The sequence below is a fragment of the Chamaea fasciata genome, unplaced genomic scaffold (genome assembly GCF_029207755.1).
Source record: "Chamaea fasciata isolate MVZ Bird 193981 ecotype frontalis unplaced genomic scaffold, bChaFas1.0.hap1 SCAF_3, whole genome shotgun sequence".
Classification (NCBI taxonomy): Eukaryota; Metazoa; Chordata; class Aves; order Passeriformes; family Sylviidae; genus Chamaea; species Chamaea fasciata.
Genome location: NW_027094088.1, coordinates 14,381,009 through 14,401,903, shown reverse-complemented (window position 1 = coordinate 14,401,903; position 20,895 = coordinate 14,381,009). Strand labels below are relative to the sequence as shown.

At 40.6% G+C, this 20,895-nt stretch overlaps 1 protein-coding gene across 2 annotated transcripts in view; it reads right to left on the bottom strand.

The window, feature by feature from the left end:
- FSHR (follicle stimulating hormone receptor) overlaps nt 1-20,360 on the bottom strand; it is a 104,128-nt gene extending 83,768 nt beyond the window's left edge. Inside the window, exon 1 of one of the 2 annotated variants that reach the window (XM_066178087.1) lies at nt 20,304-20,360. Coding sequence is in view for 1 of the 2 variants with exons in the window: in XM_066178085.1 (XP_066034182.1) it covers nt 20,254-20,306 (53 nt within the window). In the remaining variant the exon portion in view is untranslated. Of the gene's footprint in view, nt 1-20,253 lie in introns of both variants that reach the window. The other variant, XM_066178085.1, reaches the window with a different exon arrangement.
- Between the last annotated feature and the right edge of the window lie 535 nt (nt 20,361-20,895).

Genomic DNA, 20,895 nt, shown 5'->3' with positions numbered 1-20,895 from the left:
TTTTTTTCTTTCATAATCAAGAAGCGTTAACAAATGTAATGAGACAAAAGACAGCATCTTTTCTCTGAATTGGGTTGACCAAAAGTTTCCATCATTCTCACTTTTAAAACAAGCCTCATAATATAGATGTTTCTTAAGGGGAATAATTAGGATTTTTAAAATAATTAAAATAATTCCTAAACTTAAGAGTTATCCCAATTGTACCAAATATTTGTTATTTTTCCCCCCAGTCATTTAAGCCTACTCAAGATAAGAATTTCTATTCACACAGAAAAAAAAGTAAGAAAAAATCATGACAATCTTTTTCTAACAGTGGTAGACTTATAATGAGTTGTAAGAGTATTCTTTTAGCTGTATGTGTAAAAGAGGGTCCATTTTTCTAAGTTTCATAAGAACGACGGTGACTGCCAGAAAAAAAAATTCTAAAACCTTAGTGACTTTTTCCTTATCTCTTTCTCTTCCCTTTCCTTTGAAAGATCTTCAACCTACAATGTCTTCTGAAATAAGTAAAACCTTCAGTCACCTTCATCCTCAATGGGATGAAAACTGTAGAATTGCACCCTATGATCAAAAAAATTCCTATTTAGTTAAATTTTTGCTGTAGCCCACTGAAAGTTGGAATAACTACACACTTCAGGATTTAAACAAATGCCAGGAAGACAAATCATGTGAGGCTTTTGGGGTTTTGTCTTTTCAATACAATCTTTAATTCTTGCAGGCGTAGACTAAAAGTAGGATGAAAAAATCTCCAAAATATGAAATGTGAAGTTTGAAGAATATAAAGGGCGCAAGAATATTTGGATACTGAGGAATTTATGCTGTATCTCTTCATACTGAAATACATCAGTATAAATGGTCATTTTATACTGATGAAATGGATAGTAATATTTGACATAGCTGAAAAAGTGGTAACATTCTCTGAATGTCAAAACAATTTTCACTAATATGAAGACATTGCAATTTGATTAGCTTTGGGTTTCATATATCAAACCAAAAAAATTATTTCAGATGATGGCAATAATTCTTCTATATGCAAAAGTCGGGAGATCAAAAAATATCACAAGGATTACAAGGCATTTTTCAAATTATTAGTGGGAACCAAAGCTATAATAAATATGTTTTATTTTAGTACAACTAGTAAAACAGAGATATTTTAAAACATTGGGTCAGGCTCAGTAGCAAATCATGAACATAATGAACAAAAACTGGAGTGAGGTAGTCTCTTTTCTATTTTTGTCTGGTGAGGCCATTTTTTCAGTACAGTACACATTGCTCCACTTTCACCTACATCAGTTAAGAATGAAATGACAATTATTAAATAATATAAACCCCTTACCCAGATGACAAGCTTCTCTTGTAATACCGGGGAGATAAGACTTTGATGGAAATATGCACGTATCTGTATATTCAGTAAAATCAGGCTAGTATGCTAAACAGAACTGACATTTCATTCATATTGGAACAAGCACTAAATCAGGACCACACTAAAACTCCCCGAGGATACATGAAGATTCAGAAGGATGTCTGAGTTGTTTTAAACATATGGTTCAAGCTCTTAAAGAATAGATTCTAGTGTCTAATAATGTTTTGAACTGGGAAACTCTGTCCTATTTCTGCACATGACCGTCAAAAGGCATACGGCCACATCAACACAGTCCCCTGCATGGATTAATCAGCTGGTCATCCTCTCACTCCCACTTCAGGAGCACAGTTATCTTCTCTTGGGAAGAAAATTCTTGTAAAAGAAGGGGAAAAAAAAAACTTCCTGGTGTCTTTCTGTGGAATTTGCACTCCAAAGTCATTCCTGAGTGCCAGCTTGGAGCTATGACCGTGCCTGAAAACCCACAGGACCTGTTGCAAGGGACCACCATCAGAGCATCATGTGCTAGGAGCAAGAACACACAGTCATTAAGATTCATGCTGTTGAATGTGTAAATACAGAGATGATGGTGCTTTCAGATATTTATGAGAGCCTTATCTTTGCATCCATTTGCAGAAGAACTATGCTCCAGCTGGCAAATTGGTCTTGAGAGTGTAAACTGTTTTCCTGAGTAAGAAAACAGAAATTTCCCCAAATTGAAGCACTGTAGTAACAGAGATGCAATTAAATGAATTATGACAGATATTCAATGATGATGTTACAGATCATGAAATTAGATGATGTCTGGGACAAACAGTTAATTCAAGGTTATGCAGTCAACAGGGGATCTTTTTAAAGGTGGTAGTAAGGGAGTCTGCTTGATAGGACTGGCCTCTAAAATTAGGTCTGGTCGAATTTTGCAAGCACTGAGCCAAAGGAGCCAAGGGGATCTGCAGACTCCATCCTCTGACCAAGCAGCAGTGCCTGTCCTGGGCCATGCTGCCACTTGGATCAATGAGGTTACAGTGGGAAATGAAATGAACCACCCCAACTCTCTCTCTCTCGCTCTCAATAAACTTGCTTCTGAGACAGCTCTGAGCCCTTTCACCACACTGTAGATGTGGCCAGGTCAGCACCTAAATCTAGCTGTTTAACGTGTGGGTGCAGCTCCTTTCCTTAAGGCAGGAAGGTCCCCAGGTGCTGGAGCGCATCAACCTACAGGCAGGCAAGGTCACAGCAGCATCTGCTTGTGTTTCTCTCCTCTGAAACACAGCATGACAGCTAATTAAATAAATACTGTTTCTACTGATGTTTCCCAGCCTCAGAACAGTGTTTAATTATGGAATGCCTCTTTATCAGTGGCTTTGCTTAACAATAAGCATTCTCTTAAAATGTGTCGGCAAATCAATCATCTGCATGAACAGATGATATAAAAAACACATCCAAAAGAGGTTTATCCTTTCAGAGTGGATATTTCTTTCTCTTTTGATGATTTCCAGCACATAGTCTCTCCCTGTGGCTTTAGAAGCAGCATTAGCCTCTATTGTCCTGACTGCCATGCTATGAGAAGAAAAAGGTGTTTTCTTTCCAGAAAAGCTGGCAATGTGAGCTGGAGCAGATCCTAAAAGGAAATTGGAGGAAATGACTAAAAAGGGCCTTGACACATCGCTGATTTACCTTTTGTGAATGACCAACATGGATCCTAAAACAGATCATTGAGGCAAACAGATCACTGACATTATAAAAATATAATGTTTTAGGTGCTTTCCAGAAATAGCTGTTCTGAACAGATTATTTTTAGTTTCATCTATTTCTGCGAAGGGGGATTATTTTTAAATACATTTGAATGGACAGACTTTATCTGTGCCCTCGGTGTCGAGAACATAAAACAATAAAGTAGCCTAATAAAAGCAGTGTTATTGCTCTCTCAGTTCCTTTAGCCATCTGCTCATGTGATACTTCAACTCCAAAACGGAGTGAAGCTGAGCAGTAAATCAACCACCAGAGGGAGTGCATTGACTCGGGAACAGAACACACAGGGGTAAGGGAAAGGATTAGAAATTACATGGTATTAGGCTCATGACGATTTCCTTTATCTGACTGACTCTCGACTTCACAACTTGGCTGTGATGAGTTGCTCCCTTATTAAACTGCACCCCTGCAGAAACCAGAGCTGCGCTTTGCATGGAGCTGTGTCCAATGCAGCAATAAGCAGCTGCACTGTGGCTCTTATTTCCCTCCTCCTTGAAGGCGAATTAGGGTCTTGTGTAAACAGTCCTACCTATCTATTTGACTCAGGAAGGACATAGCCCAGCATGGAAGGGTCTCAGACACTTCTGATGTTTCTGCTGACACTTCTCAGCAGTGAGCTTCTGCTTGTGCTATGGACTGGGAGGACAGGGGAGTTATGACTTGCTTTATTTTGGTCTCCCCCAATACCGTTATGGCTTTGATGGCTAACAAGGTCCCACTCAGCCCTTTATCTATGTGATTTTTCTGAGGCAATCTGAGGATAGAAGCACTTCATGTATTTTCAGACCATAGGAGACATATGCAAGAGACAAGAGTGAAGTTAGAGAATAATCTTTGTCACTCCATCTAGTGCTGCTCCTTGGGTTCAGGTCTGTTCATCCCCAGTCGATAATAAAAGACGCAGCCCATCTGCTAGGTTTCTATCACGTCTGTAGAAGCACAGTTATAGAAGTACTTTTTCTTTTCACTGTCCATGAGTGGGTTTGACTAGACCAAAATAATGCACAAGAGGCACCAAAGCCTACCTAGAATCACACTTTGCATCATATATTCTCCTCTGACGCCTTTCCCAGCCAGTAAAAGGTACCTGAAGGTCAGAGATGTGGGGCAAGAGAAACTTGCCTGACTGTGGAGTCAAGGAGCCCTGCCCATGGACATCAATAACCATGCACTGCTCATGTCAGCACCAGGGGAAACCCATGGAATCCAACAGGGACAAACACAAAGTCCCAAACCTGTGGAGGACAAACTCCCTCCAGCGATGCAGGCTGGGCACTGCCTGTTCAGGGAACAGATCTCCTGGAAATTGAGAGATGCGATTATTCCCCTTTACTCAGGACTTTTGGACCACTGCATCCATTCTGGGATGCCCAGTAGAAGGCAGATATAATTTAACTGAGGGAGAGCAGGGAAGAACCAAGATGGTCAGGGCAGGGGCACTTGCTCTATGAGCTGAAGCTGTGAGAGCAGGGTTTGTTCAGCCTAGGGAAGGAATGGCCTGTGGGCACCTGAAAGCAGCCCCCAATGCCTATGAAGCGTTGGCCTGTGGACACATAAAAGCAGCCCCCAGGATTGCTACAGGATGGACTCAGGTTCATTGCAGAGATGAATGGTGGGAGAGCAAAAAGTAGCAGACTTGAGTTGAAATAAGTGGTATTCAGAGTGGCTACAAGGAGATAATTTCTCACCTTGAGGACAGTGAAGCAGCAGCACAGGCTGCTGGAGAGGTCGTACTCTCTCCTTCCATAGAAGCTTGAAAGACCAGACTGAATAAGTCCCTGACCAACTCAGTTTGACCTCACTTTGGGCAACATGTGGGACCTCCCCAGGTCCCTCTTTCACCTGAATTCTTTTGTGATTCTGCTTACAGCTCAGGGAGAAAAAAGTTTTAGGATGTTTAAAATAGAGACTGACTATTCATGCTTTTCCTCAAACCTACACTGCCACTTGCTTTTGAGCATTGTTACAATATACTGCTCAGCTATTGGTCTTTAATCCCTAAAGAAAGGAAAAATGTTCATCAGCATGAACAAAATAGACTGTTAATGCTTTCTGTCCACCATTTCAAAGTTCAAAAACCTGTCATTCAGGACAGTTTAGCTACAAACCTGAAGTTCTTACTCATTAGAATTCAAGAGGCTATTAATTCTTTCAAGTACAATTTATTATGACATAAAATGAATTAAAGAAACTTTAATGATGCCTCCACAACATGCCATAATTATCATCTCATATTAAAGAAAGAGAGCTGCCTGGCAGAGCTTACATGAGAAGTTTCAAAGATTGAAGTACGGAAATATCTGTAAAGAGAAAATTTGTTTAATACCTCACAAAATTGGCCCATAGACAACCTGTTGTTGGACATTTGGAATCCAAATTTCGTTAAATTCACTCGGGTTGTGTGAGCATTTCCAGCATTAAAATACGTTTAAGGGGTCTGAAATGGAAATATCTTTACAATATACCTATCTTCTACTTTTTTGACCTCATGCAGCCTAAGAGAAACAATCTCTGCATGAGAAAAGGAAGAACTTAGCTGTGATTGATACATGAAAGACACTAAATATCCTTCTGGGAAATTAATTTCATTCTGACACTTAATAAAAAAGAAAAAAAAAAGAGGCAAGAGTGAAAAATTAACATTTGTTAAGGCCTCTAAAGAAGATGCAGATGACTAACTATAGCAGATTGAAGATGAAGGAGAAAAGGAAAAAGAAACATTGTGCAATTAGAGTTGGTTATTAATATTGATAGAAGGAGGTTAAAGAAAGTGGCTCAATTACTTTGCAGGAGTTACAATGTTTTGTATACTTTTGCCTTCATGACAGGTAGGCTAAATAAGCTGCCTCAGGTGACAATTAGGAGCCCAAGAGTCACAGAGTCTTATTTTATCACTAAACAGTGAGAATGAATATTGCACATTTGTTTTAAAGCATCCCTGAAGGTCATCCAAGGTTTTTCCTACTTTTGCTGGAGCTTTTACAGCAAAGAAAAAAAGTTATTTTACTTCATTCAGTGGCTGATGTGGAAAAACATTAAAACCTAAATATTGTTCCAATCTCTGGCAGCCATTTTCCTCATTCACTTTTCCAGGAGCTTCCTGCTGGGACTCCTCAGCTGTTGCTGAACCGTACTGTTTTCCACAAGCAGATCTACTGGAATTAATAGGATTATTTATGGAACAAGGTTCTGCCAAACATGGCTAAAAAATTCAGTATCTGCCCCTCAGCATAAAAAATAATGAAAAGTGACACAGGCACTTAAAAGCAAGCAAATTAGCATTGAAAGGAAAACTGGGCATGTCTAAGTCTTTACACAGCTGTAGCCCTGGAAAAAATGGAAAAGAACAGCTCCAAGTTGCTTCAGAAAGCTCAAATTAGTGCTTAAGACTGTCCAATGATATATTCATCCTTGGAATAGTTGTCCTTTGACACTTTTTCTGTCAGGAAACAGGTTATTGCATGGAAAGTGACAAAGAGGAGCCTCCGATCCTTGATCTGCCTGCAATTGCTCTCAATGCACAGGGAGCAGGTCAGGCACAGCTCTCTGCAAGAGGAGAAGAATAAGGTCCTGGCATTGCTCTTAAGGCACAGAATGGAACGGCAGGTAGGCTAATGAGATTTGCAGACGATGAAAAAGAAGCTTGTCCATCTCTCTGAGGTGCTTTATAGTCCTCATTACCATGTTATCAAAGTTCTGCGCAGCTCTAATGTTCATTTTTGTCCCCACTTCTGTAGAAAAGAAAGACCTCCAGCATCATTTTACAGATAATGTCAGGGAAACTAACGGCACATCTACTGCCTGGTGGTGGATAGATCCCCTGGGCTGCACCCCAGAGAGGTGCAGATTCGTGCACCACAAGTATAACCCCACAGAGATGTGCCCAAGTCAGGAAGCTGCGCTTCGGGGTCCTGAGCTGCAAACACACACATGGGACTTCTGACCTCCCCCTGGCCCACCTGCAGCCACTTTTGGCTTCTGCACTGTGCTTCTCTGTGCAGCCAGCTGTGACCTGCAATGCAGAAACATCCCTGCTGCCTGCAGGGATTCACTGGCATCCACCACGGGAAACTGGGGAAGGACAAAGATGCACTGTGGTTCCTCCTCACATCCCAGGCAAGATCTCAAATTTCCCTTGATTCTGAAACCCCATCTCACCTGACATTTCCATAGGATTTTCTTGCTTTTCAAAGGATTCAAACAAACTTTACAAGCCACAGCTTAAGTCCTAACAGATGTACCCAAGTTGAAATCTGGCCAGTGTTCCAAAGACTGACCTGTGTAGGAAAAGCAAGTGCTAACAGATTTGTGTTAGCCTGCCCACCCTGACAGATTGCGTGTCTTTCACTCAGAAGGGCTCCTGTGGCTGCCACCACCCTTGTGACAATGCTGGGATATACTTCACTATATGGGTTAGAGAAGAAAAGTTTTAGATATTGAAAAAGCATTTAAATCTCTTGAATTCTGTAAGCTAAAAGCAGAAAGAAAACACATAATCCACCACATACTTCACTTTTCTTACCTCAATCTATTTTTTTCTTATCTCCACTACAATTTTCCTTACCCTTTCACTCACATGACATCGTTTAGCATGATATAATTTATCCACAATTGACACATCCTGCTGTATGAGATGAAAAAACCGAATACTTTTGGGACTAAGCTGTCCACAGTTTAGGCATAACAACCCAAACCAAATTGCAAGACTGTTCTACTTTTCATGGCCACCTTCCTTTGGTGGTTTTAAGATGGACCACAAAGGTGAAACACAATCTGTTAAACACTGTCAAACGAAGTAATGTACACCAGACCTTGACTAATTTTCGCTTGCCCAGATGAAGTTCAAAGTGCTTGGAGACCCAAAAGCTCTCAGATGAGGTTTTTGTACTGTCTCTTAGAAAGTGATATGGTTATATTTTACAAGCCTCTTCTGCATGCCCTCCAAGCTGAACAGAAATCTCATTAGGGCTCATTAGCTCATGCTCAGTGCTAACCAGTGTTTCTCCTGATATGACTCCTGGCTGGCCTGGCCTGTGGGTAAAGTGATGTGGCCTTTACTCACAGGGTAACATGTGGTATAACCCTCGGAGGCTGCACTGTCAGCCTTGGGGACATCAATGTTGCTTGTCCAAATAAATACAAAGCAAGAGAATATTGCTGCACACTCTCCCAAACCACAGCAGCTCTGGGAAGGGGAAAGAAGGCATGTTGGACACATATGCATTTCCTCTTTGGAATGCAGGAAGGCTGAAAATTCCCTTACAGATTCCCAGCTGAATTATCTTGTAAGCCTGGACTTGCAGAGCTGCCTGTTCTTGGGAGCCAGTTGTGCTTGCTTGCTGCTATGCAGGAGCTGAGGAGTTTGTATGCCCTCAGGATGTGGGGCTACAGTTGGGGCCAGTTTAACTGTCCATCCCTTCCATGCATGGCAGCGTAAACGTAAATGTCAGGGAAGATTCATTTCCAAACTCTATTGACATTCACCAAACTTTCAAGGTTTTCTATGTTTGTGCTATCTCCCACAGCCCCCCAAAACATTTCAGCATCATCACGTAAAAACCATGAAGCAAGCCTGATTCCAGAAGTGGATCCACTGAGTAAATGTTGACATGGTATTTATACCCACTGAAAATGAGTGTGACAATAAAAGAAATGAAAAAGTGCCAAAGAATACAGCTCACAGTACAGAATATGAAGGGATGTAAGTGAGAATGAGGCAGGCCATATTGTCCTTGACTTCAATGCAGCTTTGCCAGAGCACCACTGCTGTAGGTTTGGACTGCAGTAGCCTGGATAAACAGCTTGCCTCTGTATCAGAGCAGCAGCAGAGAGACATCAAAAAGGTCATAAATCTTGGAGAATGGTGCAAGGGATGTGCTGCTGGGCCCAAATATAATCAGCTTTTATGGAGAGCTTTCCATCGCTTGCTCTTAAGGCCTAATTGCAAGACATTATCTGGCCAAACAGAGTATGAAGTAGCAGGTAATAATGATTGCCTGCAGGAACCTCAGGTAGTGCAGCACACAAGATGAGGAGCTATTCTTACCTCTCTGATTACCCAGGAGCTGATTCAAGGAGTAGTTACAGTTGTGCCATTAAACCACTGGTCACCCTCATACATCTCAATTCAAATTCATTATAGGAGTGATTTTACCAAATGCTAGCAGTGACAGTGAACTGTGGGAAGAGGACTGAATTTTGAATGAGGTATAAAATGACTTACAAAGACTCTCTTTAGAGAGAGAAAAAAAAGAAGAAATTAAAATATTTAGCCTCCTCATGTTGTTATGCAACCTTGCCATCCTGGCATTAACAGTATGCACACTTATGCATAAAGAAAAAAAGAATGACTAACAGTCAAGGTACACAAATCAAGGTACAAAAGTCAAGCCACTACAAAGGTCTATAAAGCTTTTGGGGATATAGAAACCCAGACCAAATATGCCCTTGAGATAGGATGTTTGTTCAAATCTAAAACTGCCTCAGTGACAGAATACCAGAAAGTCATCCAGCTTCTGGGCAGAGAGCTTGCCAGCAGCAGCAGTAGGAAAAAGTTCCCAAAGCTGATCATGGCCAATATTCACACTTTCGCATCCTACCACAAACTCTGGCTTTCGTCACTGGCAGACCACAGCTGTTGTAAGGAGCATTCTCCGATGTGTGTAGGAGAAGGTGACATTTCTGCCATGATTGAAGGTGACAGCACCAAAGTTAAGCATCTGTAAATAGCTCCTATTTAATCTCTTTCCTTCATTGTCTTCTACTGATCTGTCAGTGTCATGTGGCACATTTCTGGCAGCAGGCCAGGGCAGAAGAGTAAATACTATTTGATCCTGCTTAGTTTTCTGATCCCATGATGAGATTAGAGCTCCAGATTCATTACAGAAAAACCAAACATTTCTCAGATACTAAACTCTGAATCCACTCAATTCTGCAAAAAGCTTGAAATAACAGATCCCGCAGTCCCAACTGTACTTGATTTCTCACCTCAACCCTAATGCTGAAGCCAGATGCCACCTACGAAGGGAACTGACTGTGGCACAGCATGGGACAGGAGCAGGCTGGAAGCAGAGAAAACTCCAGTATTTTACTTTTCTTCCATTTATTTTTAAGGGCATCTTCCCAGGAAGAGGGTGGGGAGAGGATTGTAAAGGAGGATTAGCTCCAGAAACATCATTAGAACAGGAAGAGGGGCACATGACTGCACTGAACCACATCCAGGCAGTGGTAAGGATGCCCCTTAGGAAGGTGCTGGCAGTGACTGCTCTGTGCTGAGAGGAATCAGAGAGCCAGTGGGGGCAGATAATGTAATTACACTGGTTAACTTCAGCTCCATATGACCAGTAACCTTTGCAAAAACCAATGGCAGTCGCCCAGGGAGTGTAAGAGAACTCAGTTAAAGTAGTTGAGTTATTAATGGCAATTTGCAAGTAGACCAATCCCTTAAAATATCCTCCAATCTAAAGAATGGGTGAAATATCAATCCTTAAGATAAGGTTCCAGGGAGATCTGAGAAATCACAGGCCTGTAATCATGACAACGCTGGGCAAATTAGCAGAAACTCTAATAAAGGATGCATCTACAGAGTGTGGAAAACCACAGAGCTGTGAAAAACTGCTAAGGGAAATCCTGCTATGCAGATCCTTGCAGAAAAGGGAGATCTATTTGTATTTCCAAAAGATTTTTGAAAAAATTCTTCACCAAAGTCAAATAACTAAGGGAAAAAAGAAGGAGTTCTGACTGGGTTAAAAAAAGGTAAAAAATAGCTAGGGTCAAAGTGAGGAGGATGAAAAAAAGGACTGATCTGAAAGAATTTCGTACAAGTCTGCAAAATAAGTGTTGGCATGGAAGTAAAGGGTTGGAACCAATTTTTTACTATCTCTTTCATTCCTAGAGCTATGGGTTATAAAATGAAGCCAGGAGAGCTGGTTTTGAACACAGCAGAAAGCAGATTTGTGTAATTCCTTGTTATTGTGGGTGCAAGAGTGGACACTGATTCAAGGAAAAAAAAACCTGTGTGATTACCTGAAAAATAGATGATTTAGGGTTCTAAATGAACGAGCCACAAGAGACCCAAGAAATCACCAGAGAGGTATGAAGTTGGAGGCTGAGAGAATATTAGGGGAAGGCATTACATAAATTTGCCTGCTTTAGGCGTCCATTTATGAGCACTTCTGGAGACAGAATCACAAATCCTTGGTTTGTCACCAGCATTAAGACTCCACAACAGCCAGTCCTGGCTTAAAGAGAATTAGCTTTCTGCAGTAGCTGAAACCTTCTACCATGGTAATAGAAATACTTAATTTATGTTAATCTCCCAAGTTTTCTCTTCAACATTCTCACTGTTTTGTATAGAAGTTATAACAGTGAAATATACTGGAACTGACAATTCTGGAAATGGGAGACACTTTATAGCAGTGTGCTCTTGAGTCATATATCTCTACTGCCTCCAGATTCATGTGAGGACAATGGTACTTTTACTAAGAGTTGAAATCATTGCTTGCCAAGTAGATGTCTAATTTTATGAATTTGAGTTGTTTTATACATAGCAAAATCACAACTCATGCTTAAACTTGGAGAATATTCCTGGGTTAGGGACTCCCACTGGCAAGGGACGACTTGCCCTGTTCTGAAGAGATGCAGCAAAATATTCCTTTTCTGCTTTTCTGTTAAACTAATCTAATTCTGGGCACCTCTAGCCAACAGACCTCTGGTCTTTTGTTCCATGTAGTAAACCAAGGGGAAAAGATATTTCTCTGATCACGACTTCAAGTTTGCTTGCAGAAAAAGGAAGCAAGAGCACCTGAACTAAGAGGTACAACAGCTGTAGCCCTACCTTAACCTGCATTACTAGCAAATATTTACAAGTACAGAAATCAGAGCAAAATTCAGCTGTGAAACACCTAATTATGTGTGCTTCCTACCCTAGGTTCTTTCACAGAAACACAGGACATTGCATGATCTTTTGATGATTTCTATTTTCAAAGTCATAGAGAAATTATTTTGCAAATTGTCTTTGCTTTCGAGGCTTTAAAAAAATTTAACTGTTCAGTGAAATATTGAGATAAAACACAAAGAAAGATGGTTTTTTCCTTTTTTGGTCCTAAAAGCTATATGTGATCATGAAAAAGAAAGAGTTGTTTTTAGGAATTGCAGAATTCTCTGAAAGAAAAAGCTTTAGCAAGTAAAATGTTCAGTGGCAAATGCCTTGATTTGGAATTTCTGATGTATCTAACTTAATGTTCTTTATCCTTTGATAATGATTCCATGAATTTTAGTGGATTGCCAAAATAATGCATTGATAGCAGCCTGTGTAGAAAGAGTTTGTGAACTAGTAGTCATTTCGCTACAGACCTCAGCACTTGCCCGAGTCCTGCTATGTACCCAACGATCATGACATTTGCTGTGCTTACATAGGGACCAAGCACCATGGTAGACTGTGTACTTTTTGCACATTAATATTTATCTCAGGTTTTGGGTTTGGCTTGGTTTAGCCTAATTTTTACTTAGTCCTTTGAGTTTATGAGACATTTTGTCAATAAATGATGATGGTGTTTTTCACATGTGGCACTCCTTGCCCTTGTGTGTCTAACAAATTGCATTAGCAGAACAATATCTGTCCACAGCCTCTGGGAAACTGTGAAAACAAGTTTGCAGATAAAATACTTCCCTCCCCAAGGATGCTTCAACTTCTAGAAGACTTCTTTGACTTGTATATATTAAGCTCTTAGTTACAAGTTTCTTTTGTTCCCTGAAACCAAGGTGCTCAATACTTTTCAGTCTATCCTATTTATTTTGATGTTTCTCTATTTAAAGAAAAAAGTAGACTACCAAACCAAACACCAAAAACCCATCAAACCCCGAACCATTACTGAATTTCTAATGAAATCTGTCTTTTACATTTTCAATTTTTTTTCTGATTTCTCGCTACCAGGGACGCTGAAATCCCTGGCCAGCTGCAATTCCCATCTCCCAGAGGCTGCAGCATCTATCTCAGGAGGTATAACACTGATTACATGCACAGCCTCTGGATTTTTCACCTCTCCATCTTCTGCTTATGGAAAGCGTGGAGCTAAGCAGCACACAAAGGCTCAGAGCTCCATGTTGTCAGCTCCATTTTTCAGGCATTTTACTCCCTAGCTTTGCATACTCAATATTTTTATTCTTACGTGGTGCCCCTCCTGAGCTGCCTTAGAATTCTGTCAGCTTATGCAGTTGGTCTGAACATGAATTGAAACACAGTGTCACAGAATTGCATAGCAAGAGAATGTGATCAAAAAAAGATCACATTTGACAGAGAGGCAGAAAGAAAAGGAAGGATGATGACAAAGAGTTAATGTTTAGACTCCTCAAAAAAATTGCATCATTGGGGTTAGCAGTTTCTAGTGATTTTGGTGATTCTATTTAGCACTGAAAATGCTGTTTGCTGCTTGGCATTTCAGTGCTTACATAATTTATAGTCTATTATTTGATAATGTATTGGAGCAGGTTTTTGTCTTCGGCACCATCAAAGGTGTCTGCTAATTCACTGCTTGACCTTCTCTGCATGCATGTAAAATGGAAAAGAAGTGGTGCAGGGCACACTGCGGGAGTTCCAAAAATGGCTCAGTGTTCAGACAGTTTGATTTAGCTGAACCTTACCACCAAACTACAGTTTTCTTTGTCTATGCTTGGAAAAAGTAGCAAAGAGGTGGAGAAGGAGTATTTTAAAAGATTGGTGCATTCTGGTCTGTCTGGCTTCTCCAGACAAGAATCATTCGGTACCCAAGGCAGTGAAAATGTCCCGACATTAGGGTGTAACTGGGCAGATTGTGCTTCTACCCAACCCCATGCCCATGTAGCCAAAGGTGTCCTCTCCTGAGTGTCCAAAGGTGTTCATCCCTGAGAAGAAGAGCATGTATGCTGACAGCCAGCATATACATGGAAAAAAGGATTCTGCTTGTATATAGGAGCATCTATGGAAGTATTTCAACTTCTGAATGCTGAACACAAACAGATTGCATCCAGTTTCCCAAGAGGTTTAAAATGCTAGATAAAATGGATCTACAGAAGTCCTCAAAGTACTGAGAAAACCAGACAGAAATATCAGTCCTGGGGAACGCTTTGCTTCATGCATTCCCTGTAATGGGAAGAATAGAACATGTTGCCAGAATGTCACAAGTGGAAGAAAGCTCCAAGGCTGTCCTCTGACAGGGGCTCCCCAGCAGTGCCCAGCAGTTGGATAATGCAGTGACCAGCTGGGGGGATAATTTACCTGTGCCACAAAGTCCCAGTTCTTTGAACAAGAAGCAATGATTTTTAGGCACCAGCAAACACCCATTGACTTCAGTTTGGAAAGCCCCTGCAAAGCCAGGGACTTGATGTGGAGATTAAATTTAAAAAAAAAAATCTTTTATACTTATATTAATTTGCTGGTGCTGGCTCACAGAAGGGAGCATATGAAAGTTCACATAAAGTGGCAGAGCTGTCACCTGTCCCTCACAGGCTTCACCCTAACAGCCCACACTACACCTGCTGCTCTCCAGCTGTCCCAAATCATAAGCACATTCCAATATTTCTTTTCCTTTTAGATTTCCATTCTGTTTCTAATCTCATAGAAAAATAAGTAGAGCAATGAACTGGGAGAGGCAAGGAAAATTTAAATAACTTGTTAGTACCAAAGTCATTGAAAGGGTTGATTAATCAGAGATGCCTGGTAGGGGCATAAGATGGAGAAGTCTTCATTGTGGTAGGGTTTTCTTGATGCTCTTTTCCCCAAGCATGACTTTTCTTTTCCCGTGAGTCACTTTTTTGTTGTGAAGAAACAGTGAGCCACAAATACATGCTAACTGCTATTGATCAAGGACAAAATGAATAATTTACATTCTGAAGAAGAGATCATCTATATTGCTACAGACTTTTTAGGAAAGAACTTTTCCCCTGATGTTACAGCCATCCTGTTTCAGCTGCATTTACATGTGGCAAGAGTGCTGCTTTGTTTCTAAACTGGTGCATGCCAGCAGAATTGCCCACCTTTTTTTTTTTTTTTTTGTTTCAGCGGTTCTGATCTTAAAGAACATAAATTATTCACAAAGAATCCCATACATCTTCAAAACATTTCTGTTAAATAAAAATGCATACTTAATTCCCCTCATCCTTGATTATCCACAGTGAGGAATAATTATTTGAATTGTTGAAGACAATGAATCCCAGGCAGCTCTCTACATATGGCTACACCCACCCTGTCTTTGTCAGAGCTGTTCCAAAGTCTGACAGCTTGTGCTACTTTGGCACAAGAATTTATAATTTTATAGATTGCTATATATTTCTGTAATAACAGTATCAAAAGTTTTTTTAATAGTCAAAACAAAAAGGAAAAACAACCTAGCATAAAAGGTTGAATAAGATATGAGAATTCTCCAGGAAATCAAAAGATGTAAATAGCTATACACAAACAACTTAACTGAACACAAAATAAATATAAGAATAGTCAGAAGGTCAACAAGTCTGCTATTTTTCTTGATCCTCTTTTAAACTCCTCATTTTACGATATGCATAAACTCTACAACTACAATTAAAAAAATGTGCATGCAGTGTAACTGAATTCACCATTTACTTAAAGAACAAACCAAACAGATTTAAAAACCCTTTTCCTGTTAAAAAGGTGGACTTTTTCCAGTGGGTGGAATAAAAGGGGGAATTTTTTCCCAGAACAGGAAAATGATACACACACAACTCCAGATGCTTGCCTGTTTGGCATAGACTGCTGTCTGTATGCACAGTGAGCTGCCTTTTCTAGAAAGAGTAAGCATGCTGCTGCAAAAGTACTAAACACTCATGGAAATCAGAGCTTAAATGACTGTCTGTGCCCTAGAGATATCCTCCCTCTTCAGACCTGAAGTGCAAAAAAGAGAAAGACTCTGAGGGAAGAACCATGACATTCACCTATTTATGGTAGGAGCCGTCCATGCTGCATTTGCAGCACCTCTGAAGTAAGCTGCTAAATAAAGACCCACTTAGATTTGCCAGCATGAAGCCCTCTTGTTTCATGAGCCAACGTGTGGTGTGTGAAATGTGGTGAAGGCAGCCCAGGGAGATGCACAGTAAGGCAGCGAAGGTGATTAGCATTGAGTGACTCAGATCATTGGCCATGCTGAATTTCTAGCAAAGAGAATCTGGCACAAACATGAATGCAGGGGAAAGCAAAGTCTGTATACAGATCTAGCAATAGACGCTGAAAGATAAATAACTAAAAGCCAGAAGGGAGATGTGTATTAGCCATCACATTGGGAAGAAAAAAGAAAAGGAAGATAAAAAGCATTGCTAAGAACAATAACAGAAACACCAGACTTCTGACAGAAATTCTGAATAGGCATTATGATCTCCTCCAAAAATAACCCAGAAGAGATCTATGATGTACTTACACAAAAATAAGTTGCAAGAATTTTAAACTTTCTTATTTTCCTGTAATTTTCAAGGTGATTCCCTACCGACCTAGGATCCCAGCCACAGGAGAGTTTGCTGAGAGAGTAGTACTTTCTCTCCAGAGAGGCACCTCCAAATTTAGCCACCCCACTTGGACCACTCAAGTGATTAGAATAAACAGCAAAATTGCAGTTTGGGCACAAAAAAGACCACAAAAACAAATACTGAAAAAAACTACCCCACACCAAAAAGCCTCCACACACACAAAGAAAGAGGTTTAAGTTAAAGAAAGCTGTGAGGAGTGAGAAAAGGAGAGGTGCAAGGAGAATGTGAAATAGAGCCATCTGTAATCCCCAGTGCAGCAGCTATTTCAGGAAGAAAGGGGTGAGCAGTGTGTGCACAGCCCAAGGATGCAGAGGGCTTTAGTTCAGAGGATGGTGTCTGCAGTGCAGTTCCAGGAAAAGCAAGGAGTGTATGCACTGCCAAAGCCAGGCACCTGTCACTCAGCTGCCATATTTGCAGCTGTACTAGCAAATGAATGTTTAGATTCCAGCTGGGCTGTGGTGCCAGATGAAATATTGTTAAAACAACGGTGATAAGCAGCAATCTTAGGCTGGGCAAGTGTGACCGACTGCAGGTGATAGAAAATAAGTCTTCTGAGGTCAGCTGGCAGCAGCAGGCTGTGGCTAAAAGCTGCACAAAATGAAATCTGATCTTGTTTAGGGTTTACACTTGTCTGCAGAAGTATTGTATAAAGCAAGCAGCTTTCTGCAGAGGTGTCAATGACTGGGGACACTGGGCAGAACTCGGGTCTGGTCCAAATAGCTGCTCAAAGCAAAGGCAAAAGGAAAACTACAAAGGGGCTGGTGTATGTGAGGCAGGTATGGACTTTGGGCAGAAGTGGAAAGAATCCTAGTGCCCCTTAGCTAAAAATTTGAGTGAATGTCACCAGTGGCAAGAAAACATGGAAGAGCTTAAACTTGGATAGAGGAATTACTACAAAAGGATGTGAATGATCCAGAGGACCAAGAAGACTCTGCCAGAGGACAAGGCAGTGTTCCTACCCACTTGCTGTGCAGAACTATCTGCTGCCATCACAGGATTAAGAGACACCAGGATGTGAATGTGTGCCAAAAAGGGCTGTGTCTACAGTGCAGGAGCTAGGAATGTTCACATCAGCAATTGAAAAGGAAGGCAAAAGCTGGCTCCAAATTTACATAGATTATCATGGTGGAAAAGAGAAGTAGCACATTGAGGAGGGTGGTACGACTGCTCACTGCAGAAGTTTCCTGGAGGTGCCAGGAGAGGCATCAGAGCCTTTCCCAGGCTGGCTTACTACAGTTGTGGCACATTTACAAACAGATTTCTTCACAAACAGTCCATTTAGATTTACATGTCTAGGGACCATGTGACACCTAAATAGTGCAGGAATGCTCACTGCTGACACTGCACATCTATCTTGCATGAAGGCAGCATCATTTTGCAGTGTATCTTACACTGGTACTAAATCCCTTTTATTATGGAAGAGGGTGTAATCTTAGTAGGATTCCAGAGATTTAAAAAGTTTTATTGTTATATTTATTGACAATACATAATAAAGTTTCCTCCGGAATTCATTGGTTTTTTAACTGCCTCACTTATGCCTTATAATTTTTTTTTCCTTTTTCTTTTTTTTTTGTTTCAGATTTATGTCTTTGTTGATTAAGAACCACAGGAACTGCATACCTTAGAAACAAACAAACCACAGGCCTTTCACAGAATGATTAACTAAGGGAACCATGCGTTAAATTTCAGATGCATGTGCGACCTAGTATGGAGGCATAGAAGGAGGATGGTGAAAATACTTCAGTGATAGATTAAAGAGACTACAAAACTTAAAAGCAATGATAAAGACAGGATGTGTAACCATAATCTCATAAGACCAAGCATAAATAATGCTACCAGTTTGCTACAGCATCTCTACAATTTCTGAAATAGGATTCAGCCCATTCTGGTGTCACTGTTGGAATACTTCATAAACTCTCAGGTGTCTTTCAAGACACCTGGATAAGTACCTTCAATCTGAATATTCCTGAGCATGCTTTGAGGATATGTGTTTGAATTAAAAACCATTTTACTTTGGCATCACGTCACATTCTATATTTGCACACTACAGATTGGTTTTAACCAGTTTACCAAATCTCAGACTCCCATTTTAAACCACAACGTCAGCACAATGAATCAATGCTGCTTTCCTTTCATGTGGCAGGAGGGACATCACAGGACAATGTGAAGCTGGCAGGCTTGCAGAAGTCTGCTTCAGTCTGCACTGACTTTGAACTCCTCCTCATGGTGTAACCTGCCATTCTCATTACCACACAGTAACTTGTTCCTGGTAGTTGCAGAAGAAACATCTTTAAAATTCAGTTCCCAAGAGCTCTCCACCCTTGTTCAACACAGCAACCCTCTACAACTGAGCATTAGGACAATGAGGAATTCAAATATCTATGGCACAACAAAATGAAAAAAACACATATGAAAAAGAATTAAATTCTAGTGCCTGTGGAGGTGTTCTGCATGGAGACCTATGGACTTCTGGTTCATGGGAACTAAGGATGCCATTTAATCCCATGCTGTTCCTTGGAGCACTGTGCATCTTGTTAACCATCAAAGCAAAGGATGTAACGAATAATCCACATAATCCATTAAAACCAAACCAAAACAAAACCCACAAAAAAACCAAACCCAAAAAAACAAAGAAAGAAAATCAAACTCCTTGACTTCCCTCAACCACTATGCTTCTTTTCTGCCATGAATGCACTTTATTGCTTTTCTGAAATTTCAGTTATTACAAAAACAGGTCAGGTGGCATGAAGAGATTACAATTAACTTCTCTTTGTGCTAGTGCAGTTCATAATCATTAAAGTAAAACAAGAAAGGTTTTGATCCTCACACATACCTGCCGGATACCTGAGCCACATCTGTACTGCATTTGCCAGCCCTCAATCATGGCATGTCAGAGTCTGGATAAAAATAGTTTTCCTAATCAAGCCTAACTGTCCTTGAGTGTGTTTGCAAATGTTTTTCAGGTAACCGGGAAGAAAATATATTATTAAAGAACCCATGCTTGTTCTGTGAGCTGTTTGCTTTGACTGTTGGCTACTTCCTGCTGTGGGAGTGGCATGACAGAATGGCCACCAGGAATCTCTGTGAATTGAGACAGATAATGTGGCTCCCTCTATAAACAAACATTTGACTTGAGAGCCCCTGTAAAAATAGAGAATTTACTGAAGGACTTGCTTATATTGATAAAACCTTCTACCAGTCACCACCTTTTTCAGACAAAGGGAACCAGATCCCTTCCTGGAGCTAACAAAATAGTTGTCAGCCTGTTCATTTCATCAATTTGTTTAATGCCAGCAAAAAGTTTTCTGTACCCACAGGTTGTAAGGGGAGCCTCGTGGTGCAGCCATACTGGTAACAGCTGTTCAGAGATACCACATTCCTGAGGACTGAGCCAGAGCGGAGACAGGCTCCAGGCTTTGCTAAAAAGATGTCACACAAGTGCCCCTCCTACCAAAATGACCAGCCAGAACCAAGGATGGCTCAGTGGGACACCTGTCTGTGCCACAGCAACACTAACTTACTGATGAGTTTAAATTCCCAGCATCAACAAAAGCTCAAGTAATGGAAGTGAGATTTCCAAGTCACTTTGCCCAAGCACCCCATGTACCCAGAATCAGCCAGGAGCATCTTACCCAGGTACAGCTGGATCTGATGGAGGATGTTTTTCAGAGAGCTCACTCACCATTTACTCTGAAACTCTGCTCCTTCCGCCTCCTGCCTTTAGAGTAAATGATGTCTCACTGCCAGAAGCAGAGCAAATTACGAGAACATAATTTACTTCACAGGGACTATGGGTCACCAATTGGCTACAGCTGTGAGAAAGGTAAATGTGCTCTTAAACTCCATTACCAAAGATATTCCAATACAGATCTAATAGAAAAGCTATTCTGCAAGACATTCTGCAAGGCAGGTTGTATATAAACAGATATTTTCTTAACTCTGTATTTCTTGTTGATCATTAAATTGCTCTGAATCTTGCCAATATTCTGGGAAATATTTGCAATTTACCAATTCAGAATTCAAATACAGATATGGCCTCATTGTATACCAGATTTCCAGTCCTGAATACATTCTTCTTATGGGAGAAATTAATAAATAGAGATTTTTGGCAAATGGGGGAGCCTTACAAGGTAATAAAGTGAACAACTTTTATATTTTAGTCAAAACAGCAAACTTAATGATGAAATGCAAATTTCACTTCTTTTTCCCAGCAAGTCATGGGAAGAATGCTTTTAAAAACTGTTTACATCCTTCTACCCCAGCCCCTACCAGAA